Below are 19,914 nucleotides of genomic sequence, written 5' to 3'. Positions count from 1 at the left end.
AGCATCTCCTGGGAGAGGGGAAGTACAAGGTAAGTTCATCGGGTCCATCATTAGCAAGTGAAAGCGCGCTACAGCCTGAATCCGGCGTGGCTACACTCCCCTCGCACTGCCCAATAAGGACCCAACTTGCCCTTCCACTGGGACACGTGTCCTCTAAAGTGACGTCTACGCTGTATATCATCTGATTGGTACCTAATCCCCTAACTACTGCTCTCTCCAGCTGCCACCGACTATACTCCAGCTCTGCCACCAGCCTCCCCTCCTGCACAGTGTGACCGGCTTCTGACTAGAACTTTAGAAGAAATTAAATGTGCAGAGCCAGGGGGCATAGCAGAGGCTGAAGGGCATGGCTGGGGCAGGCTGTTTATATAATATTTGTTGTTTTTTTTTTTTTTAGTTACATAACTTTTTATTCAGCAGCATTCTGGTTTGCAGTTTTAGCAATCCGGTTGCTTGGGTCCAAATTCCCCTAGCAACCATGCATTGATTTGAACAAGAGACTGGAATATGAATAGCAGAGGAGCTGAATAGAAAGATGCCAATTAGCAATAACACCACTGTAGCCTTACAGAGCATTTGCTTTTTAGAAGCGGTCACGGACGCCCATTTGAAACCTGCGAAGAGTCAGAAGAAAAAGGGAAATGACTATAAAACTAGAAAAAAATAAATAATGAAAAGTTGCTTAGAATTTAGCTGTTCTATAACATACTAAAAGTTATCTTAAAGGTGACCCACCCCTTTATTTACTCTGTTGAACTGAAGAAGCTGCTTGGATGAGCAGTGAAAGGTCTTCAGTGATTTTACATAGCAAGTCCAGTTGTTTAGAATTACTTATATTGGATATACTCTGCTAGCAGCATATGCACTGACCCCCTCCAACTTCAGCCAGGTTCCTTCCGTGCCCATCTCTGAAGTATTGTGTGGCCTGCATATACCCTCACCCCCAACTGCAGTTATCCCCCATCTGGTGCCCATGCAACCAGCTATGCCCTCATCTCTCTAACTACAACTGCTACCCCTTAATGTCTGCTCTGGGAATCTCTCTTAAGCTGGCCATAGACGCAAAGATCTGATCGATTTTCAGACCTTGTGTGGAGAGTCCCTTCATTTTTCGTCCAGCGGAGATCGGTTGTTTGGTCGATCGGACAGGTTAAAAGATTTCTGTCGGCTGCGGGTAATATCTCTGCATGTATTACCGATCGATTTTCAGAGGGAGACTGTCAGCTTTGGTCGGATATAACTTTCGTACGATTATTGTCAGGGGCAGAACAGCGGCTGATCTGTTCTTTTCTACTTTATTTGATCGGAATGGTTAGTGGCAGGTCGGGAGATGGGAAAGTCCAATCGTACAATGATTCTTATCACATCTTTGCGTCTATGGCCAGCTTTATTCTTCTAGTACTTTAATCAGTATTTGATCTGCATTTCTTCACCAGCCACTGTGCTACACCTCCCACCCCTCCAGTACTATCTTTTCTCGCCCCCTATACTATTTGATAATCCTATACCCAGATGCCAGTTGTTATTGTTACCTTCTTAATAAGCTGGTACTAAAGTCCTCGTACCTTTAATTAGCCAGATGCCTCTAGTACATTGTAAGCAACTCCATCTCATTAACACTTAAAGGAACAGTAACACCAAAAAGAGAGCGTTTTAAATGAATGACAATATAATGTACTGTTGCCATCCACTGGTGAAACTGTTCTGTTTGCTAGAGAAACCCAAGTATAGCTTATATAAGCAAACTGCTGTATAGTCATGGGGGCAGCCATTCAAGTATAGGATCCACAGTAGATAGCAGATATGTTCTGACTGAGGAATCCCATTGAATACTATGGAGCTTACCTGTTATCTGGAGCTTACCTGTTATCTGCAGTGTATTCTGTGCCTTTTCTTCTTGTTCTGCTTTGAATAGCTGCCCCCATGGCTACACAGCAGCTTGTTTATTTAAGCTATAGTAGAGTTTCTGAAGCAAATACACCAGTCTTACCAGTTCACCACAACACTACGTTATATTTTCATTACTTCAAAACACTTTAATTTTTCGGTCTCACAGTTCCTTTAATCTGTACACTTCAGTTGGCATATTGTGGCATCCATATAGCAATGTTTGCCCTCCTCCAACTTCACTGAAGTGCAACCACTCCATGATAACATGGCAGCTTTAAATGCAACCTACTCCCTTCAGCTGGTACTCTGGAACCTCTCCTGTATCTAAGATTGCCACTGCAGTACTGTGTAACAAGCCCATATATTGTCTGCAATCTAATTCTGTAACCGGCCGCTTTCAGCTGGCACTTGGCAACCATCTCTGCCCCTCTTACTGATACTGGTTGGCAACCATCTCTGCCCCTCTTATTGATACTGGTTGGCAGCCACCCCCTCCCTCCACCAATTAGGAGCTGATACAGCTCAATCTACCCATAATAAATACTGTTTTATTATAGGAACAACTCTGCCACATGCAGACTGATAAATGTTTGCTTTACTCCATTTAAAAAGCCTTTTATTACCCTGATTATATGGTCAGACTCCTACATTAGTTTTCTATTGTGTATAAAGCATCTGTTATGTTTAGTGAAGCAGTGGCCGATTGCCAGTGTTATTCCTTTTAAAAGATTCTCCTATTTGAATGATCTTTTCACACAGGAAATTTCTGCAGTTCAACAGCTTGTCACTGCACGCTCCTCATGTGTGGTCAGATAACACAAGTACTATATGCCATCTTACCTTGTGTGGTTTGCCTCAAAAAGGTCACACAATAGAATACAGCTTGCTACAACACTTGTTAGGTGAGCTAAACTTGTGTTCCAAACATCCAAAAAAACTCCTGCATGTAAGAGCCCTAATGTAAATAAATAACTTTATGCATTTGTAGATTCCCTGAGAAAACTCAGCGGCTGCAAGTGGCTGATAAACTCCCTTTCAGGCTCCCTCAGTGCTTATCTATATGTGTTTCTGTCTGTTTATATGTGAGATACGTTTACTCTCCTTTTTTGTCACCTTTATAAATACATATAGGCTTATCAGGTTAAGTTGTGCAAGTCTAATGACCGGTAAGATAAGCAGCTCAGTGTGCATTTATATCTGCGTGTCAGAAAATGAACCAAATACAAATACACTAAAAAGCAAGACCACTAAGGCTAATGGCACATGGGTTGTTTTCTCTACTGCCTTCCATCCCTCTATCATCTGAGCACTGACATGCATGGGAACTGCCTGTTGGCACACACACATCCGATTTGGTGCAGAAAAGCTTAAGTATGCATTTTCATGCCAAAATGTGCTCTAATAAGGCAGGCCCACCAGTTCACACAGATAGCGGGTCAAAAGGCAGTGGATTGGCTTTTCTCCAAAATGTCCCCTGTGCCATTATCCTAAGACTGGGTGCTGGCGGTGTTGTACTTCACTTGCATAAAATGCATTGCTTGTGTGACTGGCTATTATGGAGTTAATGTTTGTGACAGCATGTTGGTATGTGCAAAAGATCTTGCCGCAAATAAAATTACATTCTAAGAGAAGGTGAGCAAAAACATTGACATTGAGGTGGTAGTGGATGTGATTTATTCCAACTGTGCAAAATGTACCACCCAGAACGCTACTGATTCAATCAAGGAATATTGGCCTGGAACATACAATTTGTACTTGGATAGAGAACTGTGGCAAATGGAAGAATTTCCAATTAGACCAGCGTTGTTAGTGTAGAATCACAGGGGGTCTGTCTTTGGCTTTTTAAAGTGATACTGACTCTAAACAATTATTATTTAAAATATTAATGTACATCAAAAGTTACCTATAGCTCATGTTGATCGTTTTTCACTGATAGTTCTGCTTTTGTAAATAATTGTCACTTGAAGTTCCTAAACCTGACTGTTTTGCCAACCTGACTGTCCCTTCTCAACCTGTCAGTTAGTTTCTAATGCTAACAGACTACTGAAGCTCAAATATGGCAGCCCCCTCATAGACTAACTTGGGGGATCAGATGAGTAATATAAAAGCATCTGTAAATACGTTTTATGGCAAAATTATAAACAGCATGCAAAGACAATATTATGATAGATGTAAAAAAGGTTTAATTTCTGGTGTCAGTATTTTTTTAAATTGTTTATTAATGCCCTTGAAGTTGACATTGTCCAAGTACTGTCTCCATTTTTCCTAAATTGTGCAGAACATTTCCATGTTCCAGAGAGTTGGGAGATTTCCAACTTCGGGTGAATTTGGGAAAAATAAAGCAACAAAAGTCTTGCCACTGGTGATTCACTTTATTGCAGGTCGAAAAGCATATGGAGTAAATTATTTGCCAGTGACAAAATCTCTTCTGCAGGCTACTAATCTCCTCCAGTGTCACTGGCCTAACGAAGAACAATCCCCTCTTTCACTTTGTTTCATTGTAAAGTGATGAATTTTGGGACCTGAAGTCCTTCTGCTTTCCATAAATGGTGGGATTGCATTACAGTGAGACTCTAAAGGTGGCCATACACGGATAGATCCGCTCGTTTGGCGATGTCGCCAAACGAGCGGATCTCCCTCCGATATGCCCACCTTGAGGTGGGCAATATCGGGCTGATCCGATCGTGGGCCCTAGGGCCCAACGATCGGATCCTAGCGTTCGCCAGGATCGGCCAGATCTCGATCGGGGAAGCCCGTCGGGGGCCCCCATACACGGGCCAATAAGCTGCCGACTTGGTCTGTCGGCAGCTTTTATCGGCCCGTGTATGGCCACCTTACGGGTGTGTACCGTAAAACATACAGATAGTAAGCACAGGCTTTTATGGCTTCGATTTTATCTGTAGATCAGGTATGTCTGTGTTAAATTAAAATATTTTTATATCTGTTTCTATAAGTTCAGATTCTTTACATAAGCCCAACTGAATGGGTTAATGTAAAAAGGGGATATATTTTCCCTTTAAGAAGGATATTAATCAGCCGGTTGTTTTCTCTTTACGCATACAGTAGAGGACATTATAAACAGATTGTGAGGGGGAATTTTTTTTTTTTACATGGAGAAGAAAGAGGCCACCTCTTTAGGCTTGAAGAACTGAACTTTAAGCCTTAAAAATGGTTCTTCACAGTGAGAGAAGTCAGATTGTGGAATGCCCTGCCAGGTGATGGTATGATAGCAGATTCTGTGAATGCCTTTAAGCCCACATTTGCCTGTGGTAGGTCTCTCCTGTGCTCCACCACAGGGGAACACAGTCCTTCTTTACAGATCTGTCTGTACTTATACAGGCATATGCAAGCATTGAACACAGGTGGAATGCAAGTCAAAAATATGACCATTTCTAACTTTTTGGTTATTGACATAAAGTTTCCAGCAGTACCCAAGCAGGCAAGACTCCCATTTATATTCTTTCCCTGTGCATATGAGTGTGGCTCCTCCTGGTCAGGTAATATGCTGTACAGAGGCATGTTCATTATTGCTGTATAACAGAGTTTCCTATGTTCCTGCTCAGTGTTCTGCTTCAGCAGTGCCACTGGCCCTGTCCTGTATTTTGTCCTGGTCAAACAGTGCACCTTTGTCATTATTTGAATTTTTTCCCGATGTTAAAGATGCTTATCTCATTCCAGACCTTTCTCTTTCAGTAGTACAAGTCATCTCTAACATGAGAAGACATTCATTTAAATCACTTTAATTTGTTGGTGTTACTGTTCCTTTAATATGTCCTGCTAGTCTTCCCTGTATGTAGATGGTGATAGGAAATAGATTTACATGTCAGTGCACACACACAGCATAATTCCCAAAAAAGGCCATTTTAGTTTAATGCAAACTTGTGCTGTTTCGGGTCCCATTGCTTTCTCTGCCACAATTTTCTGCTGTTTGAGTAAACACAGCTGAGGAACCTATATCCTAAACGGAAATGCATTATTGGGGTATAACCTGATGCTTCTGTATATCACAGTAGCAGCATCTGTGTCTTCTCTCATTCTTATTATCTCAAACTCCCAGCCCTGCAACAACAAGCTGGAAGTCCTTTTCAGATACATCTCTACTACTGTATGTAGTTGCCGCTTTTGTTTCTGCTCTTGGACATTTGCCATTAGTCACTGCAGTTCTGTGCTGAGGTTCCTGCATGCAATAAAACAATATTCTCTATCTTCAGACTTCTGAATTGTTCTGCACTTTGCTGAACTCTCTTATCTGAAACCATCAAAGCATCTTTGCCTCCTGCCTTTCACTTGGAAGAAAAGTCTGTTTGATTGTCATTACGTAATAGCTCCATAGGCTTATGGGGAGAATTGTCATCTGTGGTTAAGGGCTATTCCACACGGGGAGATAGCCACGCGTTTGCGGTCGCGGCGACAAAGCGCCGCGCCAGTCGCCGCGACCGGCGCAGGCGACAGTTTTGTATGGGCGCCTATGTAAAAACGCCTGTGCTAACCACACGAGGCGATGCGCTTTTCAACAGTCGCCTGAAAATGCCTCGCCAGGCTTTTTCAGGCGACTGTTGAAAAGCGCATCGCCTCGTGTGGTTAGCACAGGCGTTTTTACATAGGCGCCCATACAAACCTGTCGCCTGCGCCGGTCGCGGCGACTGGCGCGGCGCTTTGTCGCCGCGACCGCAAACGCGTGGCTATCTCCCCGTGTGGACTAGCCCTAAATCTGCACTCACCACGGTCGACAAATCTCCTGAAAAAGCTCTGCAGCCGGGAGGTGGGAAAACGTACATATTGATCTGTTTTCCAGGGAATTGTGGAGAATATTGCAGAGTAAGAAGAAAATTTCTGCTGTGTTAGTAGTAGTAGAAAGAAGAAACGTGGAATAATATTCATATATACAAATAATTAAGCCCTGAACCTATAACATTGATACAAAACTGTACAACAACTAGTAGTGACGTGCGGGCTGACCCAAAACTCACTGTGTCCCGTGGGTTGACTACCCGTTGGGTGTGTTCGGGTTGAAATAAGGTCAGCCACTGCAAGTTAGGGTTGGGTGCAAGTCAAACTGGGAAAGTACACTGCTCCCAAAGATTTTATGTGCTGGAACCAGAGGCATGCACAGAAGTAGTGTACAGAACCAGATGAAGTGGGTACGGGTCCTACAATGGCAACATTTTGTGAGTTAGGGTTGGGTGCAGGTTGCGCTTTGCTGACCCGCTCATCACTAATAACTAGTGCTCCCTGTGACACTTTATTTTGTTGGTATTTCAAACAGTTGCACAGCATTTCTCCTCATATATCTGTACCACTGTACACGGCAAGAAAATGTTCAGCACTAAGCCCAGGATTTTTGCATTTGTTTAATGAATTTTGTTTGTTTCAATAGTAATATCTGCTCTTTCCATCAGTCTTTTGTATTGCACTGATTCTACTTTTTATTCCTTAATTTCAGAATAAGGCAACATGATGACCCATGGACATTTCTCTGTGACTCTGCGCAGCCTGGCCAGGTCTCACAGGTAAAGTTAATGTATCATTTTATGTGTAGGTGCCTCATATCTTACAGGGTGACTGAACTTACAAGATTTCTATTTAGAGAAGATATACAATGTACATTACTAATTTTAACAACTCACTACTGAAAAAAAATATCTTAAAGGGACAGTATATTCCCTTGTTCAATAAACATGATTATTTTTTATTATGACAAATCTATGGGGGTTGTGTTTGCTTTTTCTTGAGCTAAACAGGGAAAAAAGAATTTGAAACTACTCCCATTTCTAACTTCTTATTGAGAAGTGGTTAATCCGATTACTAGTGTACAAATAATCTTCATTCATAATGGACTGTTATCAAGAACTGTAGCAACAAACAGGTTTGTTTATACAAAGCTCAATATATTTACTTCTCTACTGCTTCCAGCCACCCTCAGGGCTGAACTTAAGCATAAAGGTGTGTGTGTGTGTGTGTGTGTGTGTGAAAATGATGAAATCATACTGCATTAGTGCAGTCCTAGCTGGATATTCAGTCAAACCTCCCCTATAGATATCTGACTGATTTTAACCCGGCTTAAGTTCATAAACACCAGTTCTACTTCTCTGCCCAGCTCTGCCTTTTGTCATAGGTAAAACCCAAGGCAATTAATTAAGTAGTTGGTAGCTTGAAACAGGACTTTTAACACAAAAAAAAGCTGTATAATAGAAGCCCCTTTCTAATTAAACATGACATTTTTTAAATGATGAAATCATGCTGCATTAGTGCAGTCCTAGCTGGATATTCAGTCAAAGCTCCCCTATAGATATCTGACTGATTTCAGCCAGAGTTGAGCAGGCAGTCCCATGCGCCTCATGTCATGTAAAGGCGGAATCGACCGTTCTTTTAAGTCCTGTGTAGGGCCAGTGTCAAACAGTGGAGAAACACTTTCCACTACCATAGTGGTAGGTTTGTGCCAAAATTCTCCCCTGCTATATGGATTGTCAACCTACATTGAAGCTCTGTTTGGCAGTACACCTGGTTTTTATACAACCAAAACTTGCCTTCAAGCCTGGAATTCAAAAATAAGCAGCTGCTTTGAGGCCACTGGGAGCAACATCCAAGGGGTTGGAGAGCAACATGTTGCTCACAAGCTACTGGTTGGGGATCACTAGTCTAAGGCAAGTGGCACATTTCATCTTTAAAAATGCTCTGAAAGGCAAAACATCTGCACTAATGTGTGTGTGTGTTTTGAGAATCGTTGCAGAGAGAGGGCAGTCTGGAGGGGTGGAATAGGTAGGGGTTAATGAAGGGACCTAGAGTTGGGGTTAATGAGCTGGACATAGTGCAGTGGTTTTCAGACTTTTTAGAGTCAAACATCCCCACCCTCCTATGGTGTAAGGCATTTTGAACCCGTAAGCAACATTCAGAAGTAAAAAGAGTTGGGGAGCAAGCAACACATGCATGAAAAGTGTTCTTGGGGTGTCAAATAAGTGCTGTGATTGGCCATTTGGTAGCCCCTATGTGGATTGTAAACCTACATTGAAGCTCTGTTTGGCAGTACACCTGGTTTTTATACAACCAAAACTTGCCTTCAAGCCTGGAATTCAAAAATAAGCAGCTGCTTTGAGGCCACTGGGAGCAACATGTTGCTCACAAGCTACTGGTTGGGGATCAGTAGCACATTTTATCTTTAAAAATGTTCTGAAAGGCAAAACATCTGCCTGTCGGTGCAGGGGAGACTTTTGGCACAAACCTACCACTATGGTAGTGGAAAGTGTTTCTCCACTGTTTGACTCTGGCCCTACACAGGACTTAAAAGAACGGTCGATTCTGCCTTTACATGACATGAGGCGCATGGGACTGCCTGCCCAACTCTGGCTGAAATCAGTCCGATATCTATAGGGGAGCTTTGACTGAATATCCAGCTAGGACTGCACTAATGCAGTATGATTTCATCATTTAAAAAAATGTCATGTTTAATTAGAAAGGGGCTTCTATTATACAGCTTTTATTTTTGTGTTAAAAGTCCTGTTTCAAGCTACCAACTACTTAATTAATTGCCTTGGGTTTTACCTATGAGAAAAGGCAGAGCTGGGCAGTGTTCATTGAAGGCAGAGAAGTAGAACTGGTGTTTATGAACTTAACTTCAACAGAATTGCTTCAGCGCACAGCCCAGTATTTTATGCAGTGGATCTTCTTTCCTCATAGACTTCACCGCAAGTCTTCAACATACATATGAATAGAAAAGTGAGGAGAGCAATCCAGGGCAGAAGATCTGCAACAATGTAGTTTATTAGCAGCTACAAAACACACATGTTTCGGGCCTCAAACGCCCTTTATTGATAAAGGGCATTTGAGGCCTGAAACATGTTGTGTGTTTTGTAGCTGCTAATAAACTACATTGTTGCAGATCTTCTGCCCTGGATTGCTCTCCTCACTTTTCTATTCATATGTTTATGAACTTAAGTCTGGGTTAAGGAACAAAGTGCTGGAAAGGTAGAAATAATGAACTAAGGACTGCCAGGAAATAAGGAGGTGAATGAACTGAGGGCAGGTAGATAGAACTAGGATCAGTTAGGGAAGATAGGGCTGGGGTAAATGAACTTAAGGTTAGTAAACGGAGGTCAGGAAAGGAGAACTGAAAAAAGCAAGAAGCAGGGGTTAAAGATTAAGGGGCAGATTTATAAATCAGTGAGTTTCAAGCTTAAAATAAAAACTTACCCACATTCTATTCATTCCTATGGGATTCTTAGAATCATATTTATTGAATGGTGAGTTCTAACTTTCACCCAATGATAAATACAATTCTAAAAATCTAATAGGAATGAATAGAAGATGTATGAGTTTTTATTTATTCTATAAACTCACATTTTGATAAATCTGCCTCACATTTTGATAAATCTGCCCCCTAGTGTTGAGAATAGGAGTTCTTGGGAGTAATTTATATGGGGGCATAGGGATGTGGAGCTGGAGCCAAGAAGCAGAAGACAGGGGTGAACTGTGACCAGTTAATGAGATTTGGAGTTGGCCCTTGGGACACACTGAATTCAGTCCACTAAACCTACTGCCTTGGGTTAGAGCTAAACCCATTTTAGCAGGAGCTGATGCCAGTAATGCCATTAGACTGAATGCCCATGGACTGAAATACACCAATAGAGAAGCACCTGAAACCTCCATTCTTATATTTCAATGCGAAACTTGTCGCTGTGCCTGTACTGACACTTTACACCCCTAAAATGGCAAGCATTTTTGTGCTGAAAATAAACCGTACTAGCAGTTTCACAGTTTATTTTTCTAATCCGTTTCTTGTCCTTTTTCACTTCCCCCCCCCCCCCCCCAATAAGGCAAAATCCTTCCAGCTTGCTTCTGTTTTACCCCACTTTACCAGGTTATTAGTTTTATAGCTTTTATCTCATCGGGGAAGCTTGTTGAATTTCTACAGCTAATAATGAAGTCAGGTGGAGCCTGTCCCAAGTGGTATATTAATAAGCTCAACATAGCTCAGGGGCATCACTCTGTCTTGTTTTTATGTAATCAGCAGGATTCTTTTTCTTTTAATTTACAACTACTTATCTGGTTGGTACAGCAGAGTAAAGCTTCCGCACTCGCACCTATCCTCATAATGGACTTCTGAACGGACTGTATTTATTAATATGTATTTATACAGCGCCAACATATTGCACATCGCTGTATGACCAAAAGAATATAAGAGGCCTACTATATTGCATGATTTGGCTTTCCACATTTGGGGGTGTTAATAAATTGACCCCTGTTTGTATGTATACAGTCATCTGCTGGGCCCAGCTTTATTTATTGGGGTTGTTACACCCCAGGAGTAGCTACTAGGCTAAGCTACAATTTCTCGAAAACTTACCAGCCTAGGGGGGGTTATTTAATAAAAGTCACTACGTTTGCACATGAGCAGTAACCCATAGCAACCAATCAGCAGGTAGCATTTACTGGTAACCTGTTTAAAAGCAAACATCTTATGGGTTAGTGTTCCTGTGCAAACTTGGTAAGTTTTACCACATATGGAGGCCAGGCACGTACCTTTTCTTTCACCAACCTTTGGTCTGGGCCCTTATTCCCCCACTGGCAGTTGTCACTGCCGCTCGTCTGTGCACACTCCTCTCCTCCTCCTCCTCCCCGAGGTTGCCGGCCGGAATGCCTATGGTGCACAGTCGGCTTGGTTGGGGTCTGCAATTTCCATTCCATTGGGCAGATTTATCAAAGGTCGAATTTATGTGAATTTTTTTTTTTTACTCTAATAAAATTGTCTATACTCTCAACTCGAATGGGGGGGATATTTAAGAAAAATGGGAAAGTATGATTTCTTGGACAGACAATATCAAAGGCTATTGTGCTACTAAACTCTATAGTTAGTATAGATATGCGTGTATATAATTTATGTGAAAGTATGGAGGGGTGTGTGTATGGATGCTGGGTTTTCATTTGGAGGGGTTGAACTTGATGGACTATGTAACTGTCTAATATACGAATGAATAGCCCTGAACCAAAAATTCGAATCATGTTTTCAACGTACCTCTGCCATTGACTCAGCAGGTTTTAGGTGGCGAATATTTGAATTAGAACTGTTTCCATGGTAGAGGTGTAGCATTTGAATTTACATTCGAATTGGGGAATTAAAATTTGAATGTGTGAATTGACACCAAAAATTTTTTTGAATATTCAAATTTAATATTCAACCCTTAATAAAGTCTGCACACAGGCCAGATTCTATCCTTCTGGAGAGAAAACACAGTTGAGTGCCATTAGCTTAGCTGCTTTAATCCTTTTGTTTTATTGCTAACATGATCAAATAACCACTAGATTAATAGAAACAAGTTTGGGGCCTCAGGTCTCTGTTACACCCGCTCATTCAAGCCAGTGATGACTGTCAAATCACACAGTCATCTCCTTAGATGTAGTGACTCATTGCTTCCGATTCCCAGGTTCCAGAGGCATGTGTTGGATTTCTATTTGCGAAGCTGCACAGCTGAATCCGTATTTGACAGGAAGTACAGCGCAGAGGCAAGACTGAATGCAGACCGTGGAAAGGGAACCACAAAATGGGGCATTGCCATAACTGGGGCCTTACTGGGCATTGGAACAATGTTGATTTATGGAGCACAGAAGAAAAGGGTGAGTAGCTGAAGTGTATAATAATCATTACAAAAATTTAGAAAATTAAAGGGAAAATATAATTTGTTCCCAACCCCCCACTGATTATATTTACAAATCTGTCTGTGTATACATACATTTCGGGTTAAAAAAAATGAAAGATCTGATGTCCTTATTTTTATTTTGTTTTTGTTGTACAAATGCGAAAATAATGCAAAATTAAAAAAAGAATATATAAAAAAAATTAAGGAACCGATTTTCTCTCTAGATTCCATTAAGAACCATGGGACTCCATACTGGGTTTTGCAGTGTCCCCAATTAAACAATTAACAATTGGTCATTTGGTTCCCTGGGCGGAAAGACCCATCAACAAGTAAAATAAGATATGTACCCAAAGTTTACAAATATTTGGGAACTTAATCAGCCCTTTCTTAGTAAAAATTGGGAGAACCCCCTACTAGCAAACTTTTGTGTGTTTGTATATATAGTGAGTGGCAAGAAAGAGGCCAGAGAGAGTACCAGGAAGAATCCCAAAAATATTACTGTTTATCAACAAGTAGAATGTGGCCTGTTCACACACAATCACCCCATTAATCCACCCATCATAATTATAACTCTATTCACCCAAATGCTGCCCAATAAACCACAAGAGACACCCCTTCCGACCAACCAAACAGTCATGTTTTTACATCTACTGGGGCCCTCTGTACCCCCCTGATGGTGACCCTGTATACATTTACTACTGGGTTAGCTATTCTATTTTTTTTTTTCTCTCTTATAGGTGGCACAAGCAGAGCTTATAACACAATCTGTCGTTACTTCAAGCTTTCCCCTATACAGTAAGCAGGATGTAAGGAAACATGCCTCATTAGAGGACAGAGTCTGGGTGACCTATGCAGGAGAGGTCTTTGACATCACAGAATTTGTAGAATTGCACCCTGGTGGGAGCCGAATCTTGCTAGCTGCAGGAGGTGCTCTGGAGCCTTTCTGGGCTCTCTATGGTGTCCACAAGAATGAGCATGTGTTAGAGATACTAAAGGAATACAAAGTAGGAGAACTTAATTCTGCTGAGAAAGATGAGCCAGTGGATGTATCTGATCCTTATTCACAAGAACCCATTAGACACCCAGTTCTTAAGGTAAACAGCATGAAGCCTTTTAATGCAGAGCCACCCCCCTATATGCTGACAGAGAGTTTCATCACTCCAACTGAGCTGTTTTTCAAAAGGAACCACTTGCCTGTGCCACAGATCAATCCTGGTGACTACAAACTTGTCATAGAAAGACCCAATGGCAATACACACAACAAACCACTTAATTTGACTTTGTCTGATCTGAAAACAAAATTTCCTAAACACGAGATTACAGCCACGTTGCAGTGTGCTGGAAACCGGCGTTCTGAAATGAGTGCAGTGAAGCCAGTGAAAGGACTAGAATGGACCACTGGAGCAATCAGTACAGCACACTGGGCAGGAGCTCGTCTGAGGGATGTACTACTGGAAGCTGGATATACTGAGGACTCTACCCAGACTCTGCATGTACATTTTGAAGGACTGGATCAGGATTTAACTGGAACAAATTATGGTGCCTCTATCTCATTTCAGCAGGCAATGGCCAAGGAGAATGAAGTTCTTCTGGCCTATGAGATGAATGGGCAGGAACTGCCTAAAGACCATGGTTTTCCTTTGCGAGTAATTGTGCCAGGTGTGGTAGGTGCCCGCAATGTGAAGTGGTTGGGTAAAATTGTAGTAAGCAAAGAAGAGAGCAGCAGTCATTGGCAGCAAAATGATTACAAGGGTTTCAACCCATGTGTTGATTGGGACAACGTAGACTTTGCCTCTTCTCCAGCCATACAAGATTTACCAGTACAGTCTGCCATCACAGAGCCACATCCAGGACAGGAGGTCACTCCCAATATTGATGGGGAGTTAACAGTGAAGGGGTATGCATGGAGTGGAGGAGGGAGGGAAATAGTGCGGGTGGATGTATCTGTGGATGGAGGAAAGACATGGAAGGTTGCAGAGTTAACTGGAGAGCAACAGAAGGATGGGCAGGCCTGGGCATGGAAATTATGGCAGCTAAATGTCCCACTGCCTCCCAAGAGCTGTGATTTTACAATTATTTGCAAGGCTGTGGACAGCAGTTATAATGTACAGCCAGACACCGTGGCCCCTATATGGAACCTGCGTGGTGTGCTGAACAATGCGTGGCACAGAGTTCATGTTACAGTGGATGCAGAGTAGCCGTAGCCGAATGACCCCTCAGCCGTAGCATGTGCTGCATATGTGCATGGCCTCCTTCTGAAACTATTTTGCCTTACAAATTCTCATCCCTGATGTTTGGTGTCTGGATCCATTTCAAAGGCAAGCTGAATTTGCTTAGTAGCAATTTTTTTAGCTGCCTATATTGGACACTGAAACATTAATTCTGGGTAAGTGGAAAGATATTGCTACACATCTAGTGGGGAGTGTACAATATTGGGCACATCTATGGAGGCTTTGTCCCAGCAACTGTAAGGTACGGAACAGTTGTCTTGTACATTCTCCTACTATTTCATAAGAGTCACAGCACAGTGCCATGACCCTGTGCTCCATGTGAGGCAATAGGAAGGTTTAGTAATGACCCATGCCAGCACTTTAATTGTATTCCTCCTTTGTTTACTTTGAGTAAAAATAACTGGATTTGATTTTAAGGAGAACTGATCATCTTCAATTAGTTTTATTTTTTTTTTTTTTTGTAGTATAGCATAATGTTTGCACAAAATTACTCCTTAGCTAATTTGCATTTTTTTAAAATTATAAGTGGGATATATCTTCTTCCATGACTAGTGATGTGCCTCCTATGATGCACAAGATGTATTTGCTGCAGCCTCTAGAGCAGGGATCCCCAACCTTTTGAACCAGTGAGCAACATTCAGAAGTAAAAGGAGTTGGGGAGCAACACAAGCGAGAAAAATGTTCTTGGGGTGCCAAATAAGTGCTGTGATTGGCCATTTGGCAGCCCCTATGTGGATTATCACCCTACATTGAGGCTCTGTTTGGCAGTACACCTGGCTTTTATGCAACCAAAGCTTGCCTCCAAGCCTAGAAATAAAAAAATAAACACCTGCTTTGAGGCCACTGGGAGCAACATCCAAGGGGTTGGAGAGCAACATGTTGCTCATGAGCTACTGGTTGGGGATCACTGCTCTAGAGTTACTCTGTGGTTAACGTTGCTTTGAAGAAAGTCCTTGAAGTCCACGTATTGCACGTAGGGCAGGATTTTTTTTTAAAATGATGACTGTTTTGCATTACTATTCTGCCTATACTAGCGATTCCTGAAAAACTCTTGATATCCAGAGGCGTTCCAGAACAGCAGCCTGATCCTATCCTGCCCCCTCACCTGCAATTGTGCTTTTTGCTCTAGATTTCTATTCTGTTTGTTTCTTTGGTCCAGGTAACGACCACCTGAGTGAATTTTGTCACTTTTCCTTATGGCAGGAGTGTCATTGTCTGTATCAATCCCTAGTGATTCTAATCATTAACCTTTTAAAAACAAATTCCCCTTTTAATGGTACTTTTTAGCAAAGTGCCCAGCAGCCATCTTGCATTCTCTAAGCAAGCACATACACTGTGCACTAATTATTTACCAATTTCTGTACTTGTGCATATGCCCAGCTTTAGTAGGCACTTCTTTTACCCAGGCATACAATTTGTACAAAATGCAAATAATGAATTTACAGAAAGGTTAGATAACCCCTTTTTCCCCAATAAATATAAAACCTTTTTTTTTTGTTAGAGATTTTATTATTATTCTGTTAAATTTATAATCTGAGAAGTAAACAATATTAGTTACAAAAGAGGAAAGGCAGGTTATTGTGCATATTTTCCATTTATTTAAAAGCCAAATCACTGATGTGCTTATGCTCCTGTCTATGATCATGGGGATAAAGGGGAAATGTTAATAAAATGATAGCCTCAGTATTTTTCTAAGTATCAAGGAAATCCTGCCACCCCAAGAGCATAATACACCATGTCACCACTGTATGGAATGAAGCAGCTCTTGATTTATAAGGTATTGCCACTATAACATGAGGACAGAGCTAAATGTGTCCACAGAGCATTCCTTTGCTTCTTTAAATACATGAGTTGAAATGGTCATAGTGCTTGCTTTGCTTAATGTATTCTCCTTAGATTCACTAAAGACTGCAGGGTATTTATTCTTCAGTGTAGGAAAGACAAACTCCAGAAACCGTTCTGGAAATACTTTCAGCTTCATGTGCATACTTGCTGTTTGCCTTGAATTCTGCTGAAAAATCACTTGATTCCATACAATGTGCATGGGATGTTCCTGACAGTATACAAATGCTTGCATATGAAAGCAGAAGAAAGGAATATTATTTAATGCTAGATATAAACGAACTCTGGCTTTCTAGAGGATACTGAACGACAGCACTAATGTGGGATTCTGAGAGTTGTAGTTTTACATTATCTGGAGCACTGTAATTTGCCCAGCGCTCATTGCTTGTAGGCAAATTGAGTTGCGAAATTGGAGAGATCCTCGTTACACTTTGCCAAATGGGCTTTTCAATCCATATCCTGGTCCACAACTCAGCAGGGGCACTGTTGTACTCCTTCCCTTCCATCCAGAGCTCAGGCATTACTTAGAGTGGGCACTAATATAGATGGAAGCATGTCCTTTTTTTTTTTCTATTTGTTTTTTTTTTTTAAACATACTTGAAAAGATAAGTGTCTTAACAAAACCACAATAAAAACAACCTATATATTTTAACAACAATTTGCATTTTTTGTGTTATTTGATGGGATGAGTAACTGCACTGTGGTTAAGGGTCATTCTATAAACTGAATGTTTGTTTGTTGCAAGCTTCCAGTGACAACCACACATGCACAGTGCTACTGAATATAGTATCTTATGTATACTAAATAATCCAGTGCTTGAATTGGGAACAAAAATTTGAAGGGATGGTATATGTGGCGTGTGTAGTCATTCTCACAAAAAGCTGGCAGCGCGCCACGTAAAAATCTCTAGAGGCCATGCCCACTTTTGTGGACACGCCCCACAACTATACCAGGATGGCACCGTGGCAATTTCATGTAGAAATGAATGCAGCCTGTCAGGAATTCTACTCGCGCATCGTAAAAAGCTGTAGTCACTCCCCTGTTCTGGCCGTATATCATGCTCTGAGCTCCCCCATCATGTCTCTGTCCTGGCCGCAAATTAAGTTGCAATCTCTGCTCCTTGGCAAAGTGCATATTTTAATTCCGTGCTCCCAGCTTAGTCATTGTACTTTTCGTCTCTGACTTCAGTTCTCTGTCCTCCTTCTTTGCCCCTCTGTACTGTTTTCACACATCTTCCTCAAACCTCCCTCCTCCCCTCGCCATACTTGTAATTGAGTGCTCCTTGCCAAAGCACATATTTTACTTCCGTGCTCCAACCTCCCCCCCCCTCTTTGGGCAGCTGTCAGTTACACACCATAATATGTAGAGATTTTGTGTTGATTACATTTTTGACCAGGACCATTTTGTGGCCTCGCCCCCTAATTACCATGTAAATTTTACAAATTTTGTCATTTATCTGTTTTTTTTTTTTTATTACAGTTTTGCTAATGAAGGTGAATTGCCCTTTAAACTGTATTACTTATTTGTGTGTCTCAAAATTGTTACAAAGGGATCTTGGTGCATATAGTGCCTGTTCTGGGCTTTCTGCCAAAAGCCAATTAAGTTAGAAATTTTGTATCTTTTTTTTGGCGGTTCAGTGCAAAGAAAGTGGGACATTTCAGTATAAATGCGGGACTGTCCTGCTCAAAATGGGACAGTTGGGAGGTATGTTCAAATAATATGAGGTGAAATCTGTGTCGCCCCCCCTGCAGCAAATGGTACAGCTTCTCCATCAGCCTGTTACCTGCATGGGTTGAACCACTCATCAGAAAGGAGGACACCTGTAAGTTTAGAATAGTCCAGCTGCTGCAAGACACTAATGAATAGATGCCACAAATAGTTCTCGTTTCCTGTGTTACCTGTGTAAGGGAAGGGTTAGAGAATTAACTCCATCTTCCCCCGCGCTCTCTAAGCTTCTTCCCCCCCCAGATGTGACTGTATAGTGCAGGGCTGGGCATGTTGCCCCCTCCACCACCAGCACATACAAGCTGACCTGCCACATCACCCCCATCAGGTACACCCCCCTCATGTATGCGAGTACATGCGCACAGACCGGAATCTGCAGACTAGACTGGGCCCCCCCCCCCAAGCTCTGCCCCCTAGGCAGGTGCCTACTCTGCCTACCCCTAGTTCCAGCCCTGGTATAGTGACACGCTTTACTCTATTCCCAATCACTACTAAACGTAAGCCCGCAGACGGGACTTCAGGATCTGTAGCCTGAGACTGATTCTAGTTGTAAAAGTAATACGAAGTGACACGTGAGTACCTGTATTTGATAAGGAGACAAGACAGAGAGGTGGTCCCTTCCCCAAGTGACTGACACCAACTCAGCCTCTGATGTACATGCACCGTTTAGTTTCTCCCGCTCTGCAACTACTCCTGTTCTACTGTCCGTTGTTTGGCTCTTCCACTTGTCCCTCACACGCTTGTCCGGCCATCCGAGGTTTTTACTTGCTGTACCACACTACAATCCGTGGGCTAGCCTGCCCTTATCTTATATTTGTCAAAGAGCTCCCCTGCAGCTCACAGGGAGGAAAAAAACTAAATAAAAGCTCCAGTCGGGGAGGGAAAAAAGCTCCGGTATTTTAAGACATGGCATCCTGCCAGAGGGAATGGAAATGAATGGAAAATTAATTCCACCCCAATTCCAGCACTGGCAGTGACTACACTGGAGAATTGTAATGCTATTTGTCAAATGAGTTTTGCCTCCTTATAGATCCCTAGTAAGGCCTCACCTATGCAGTGTATGCAGAGCAGTTTTGGGCTCCATTCCTTAAAGGAAAACTATACCCCCCAAACTATGTAGGTCTCTATTAAAAGATACTGAGTAAAACAGCTCATGTGTAAAACCCTGCTTCATGTAAATGAACCATAATCATAATAATATACTTTTTTAGTAGTATGTGCCATTGGGTAATCCTAAATAGAAAATTGCCATTTTAAAAAATAAGGGCCGCCCCCTGAGATCGTACGATTCACTGTGCACACATACAAACCACATGTAAGGTCACATGAGCCAATTAACAGTCAGAGTTCTGCCTTTTGCTTCCTCACTTCTTCCTGTTACAGTTAGTGTTGTAGTATTTCTGGTCAGGTGATCTCTGAGGCAGCACAGATAGAGTCACGAAATGGTGGTTCAAGGCAAGAGATGTAAAAGGGCAATATTTATGTAAATATATATTCCAGTTTGGTAAGATTCTTTAATATGTCATTCAATTTGATATAAACTATCTGTTGCTTAAGTATTCATTTTGGGGGTATAGTTTTCCTTTAAGAATGAT

General features: G+C 41.8%; 1 protein-coding gene across 1 annotated transcript; it reads left to right on the top strand.

The window, feature by feature from the left end:
* On the top strand, positions 1–16,241 carry suox.L (sulfite oxidase L homeolog). Its single transcript, NM_001096506.1, is given in 4 exon segments — positions 1–29; positions 7,334–7,400; positions 12,309–12,498; positions 13,259–16,241. Coding segments are annotated over 3 exon segments (1,707 nt in total). The 5' UTR covers positions 1–29; positions 7,334–7,344; the 3' UTR covers positions 14,720–16,241.
* Positions 16,242–19,914: the final 3,673 nt, after the last annotated feature.

Source organism: Xenopus laevis, chromosome 2L (assembly GCF_017654675.1).
Source record: "Xenopus laevis strain J_2021 chromosome 2L, Xenopus_laevis_v10.1, whole genome shotgun sequence".
Taxonomy (NCBI): domain Eukaryota; kingdom Metazoa; phylum Chordata; class Amphibia; order Anura; family Pipidae; genus Xenopus; species Xenopus laevis.
This window is presented reverse-complemented; position numbering and strand designations above follow the sequence as displayed.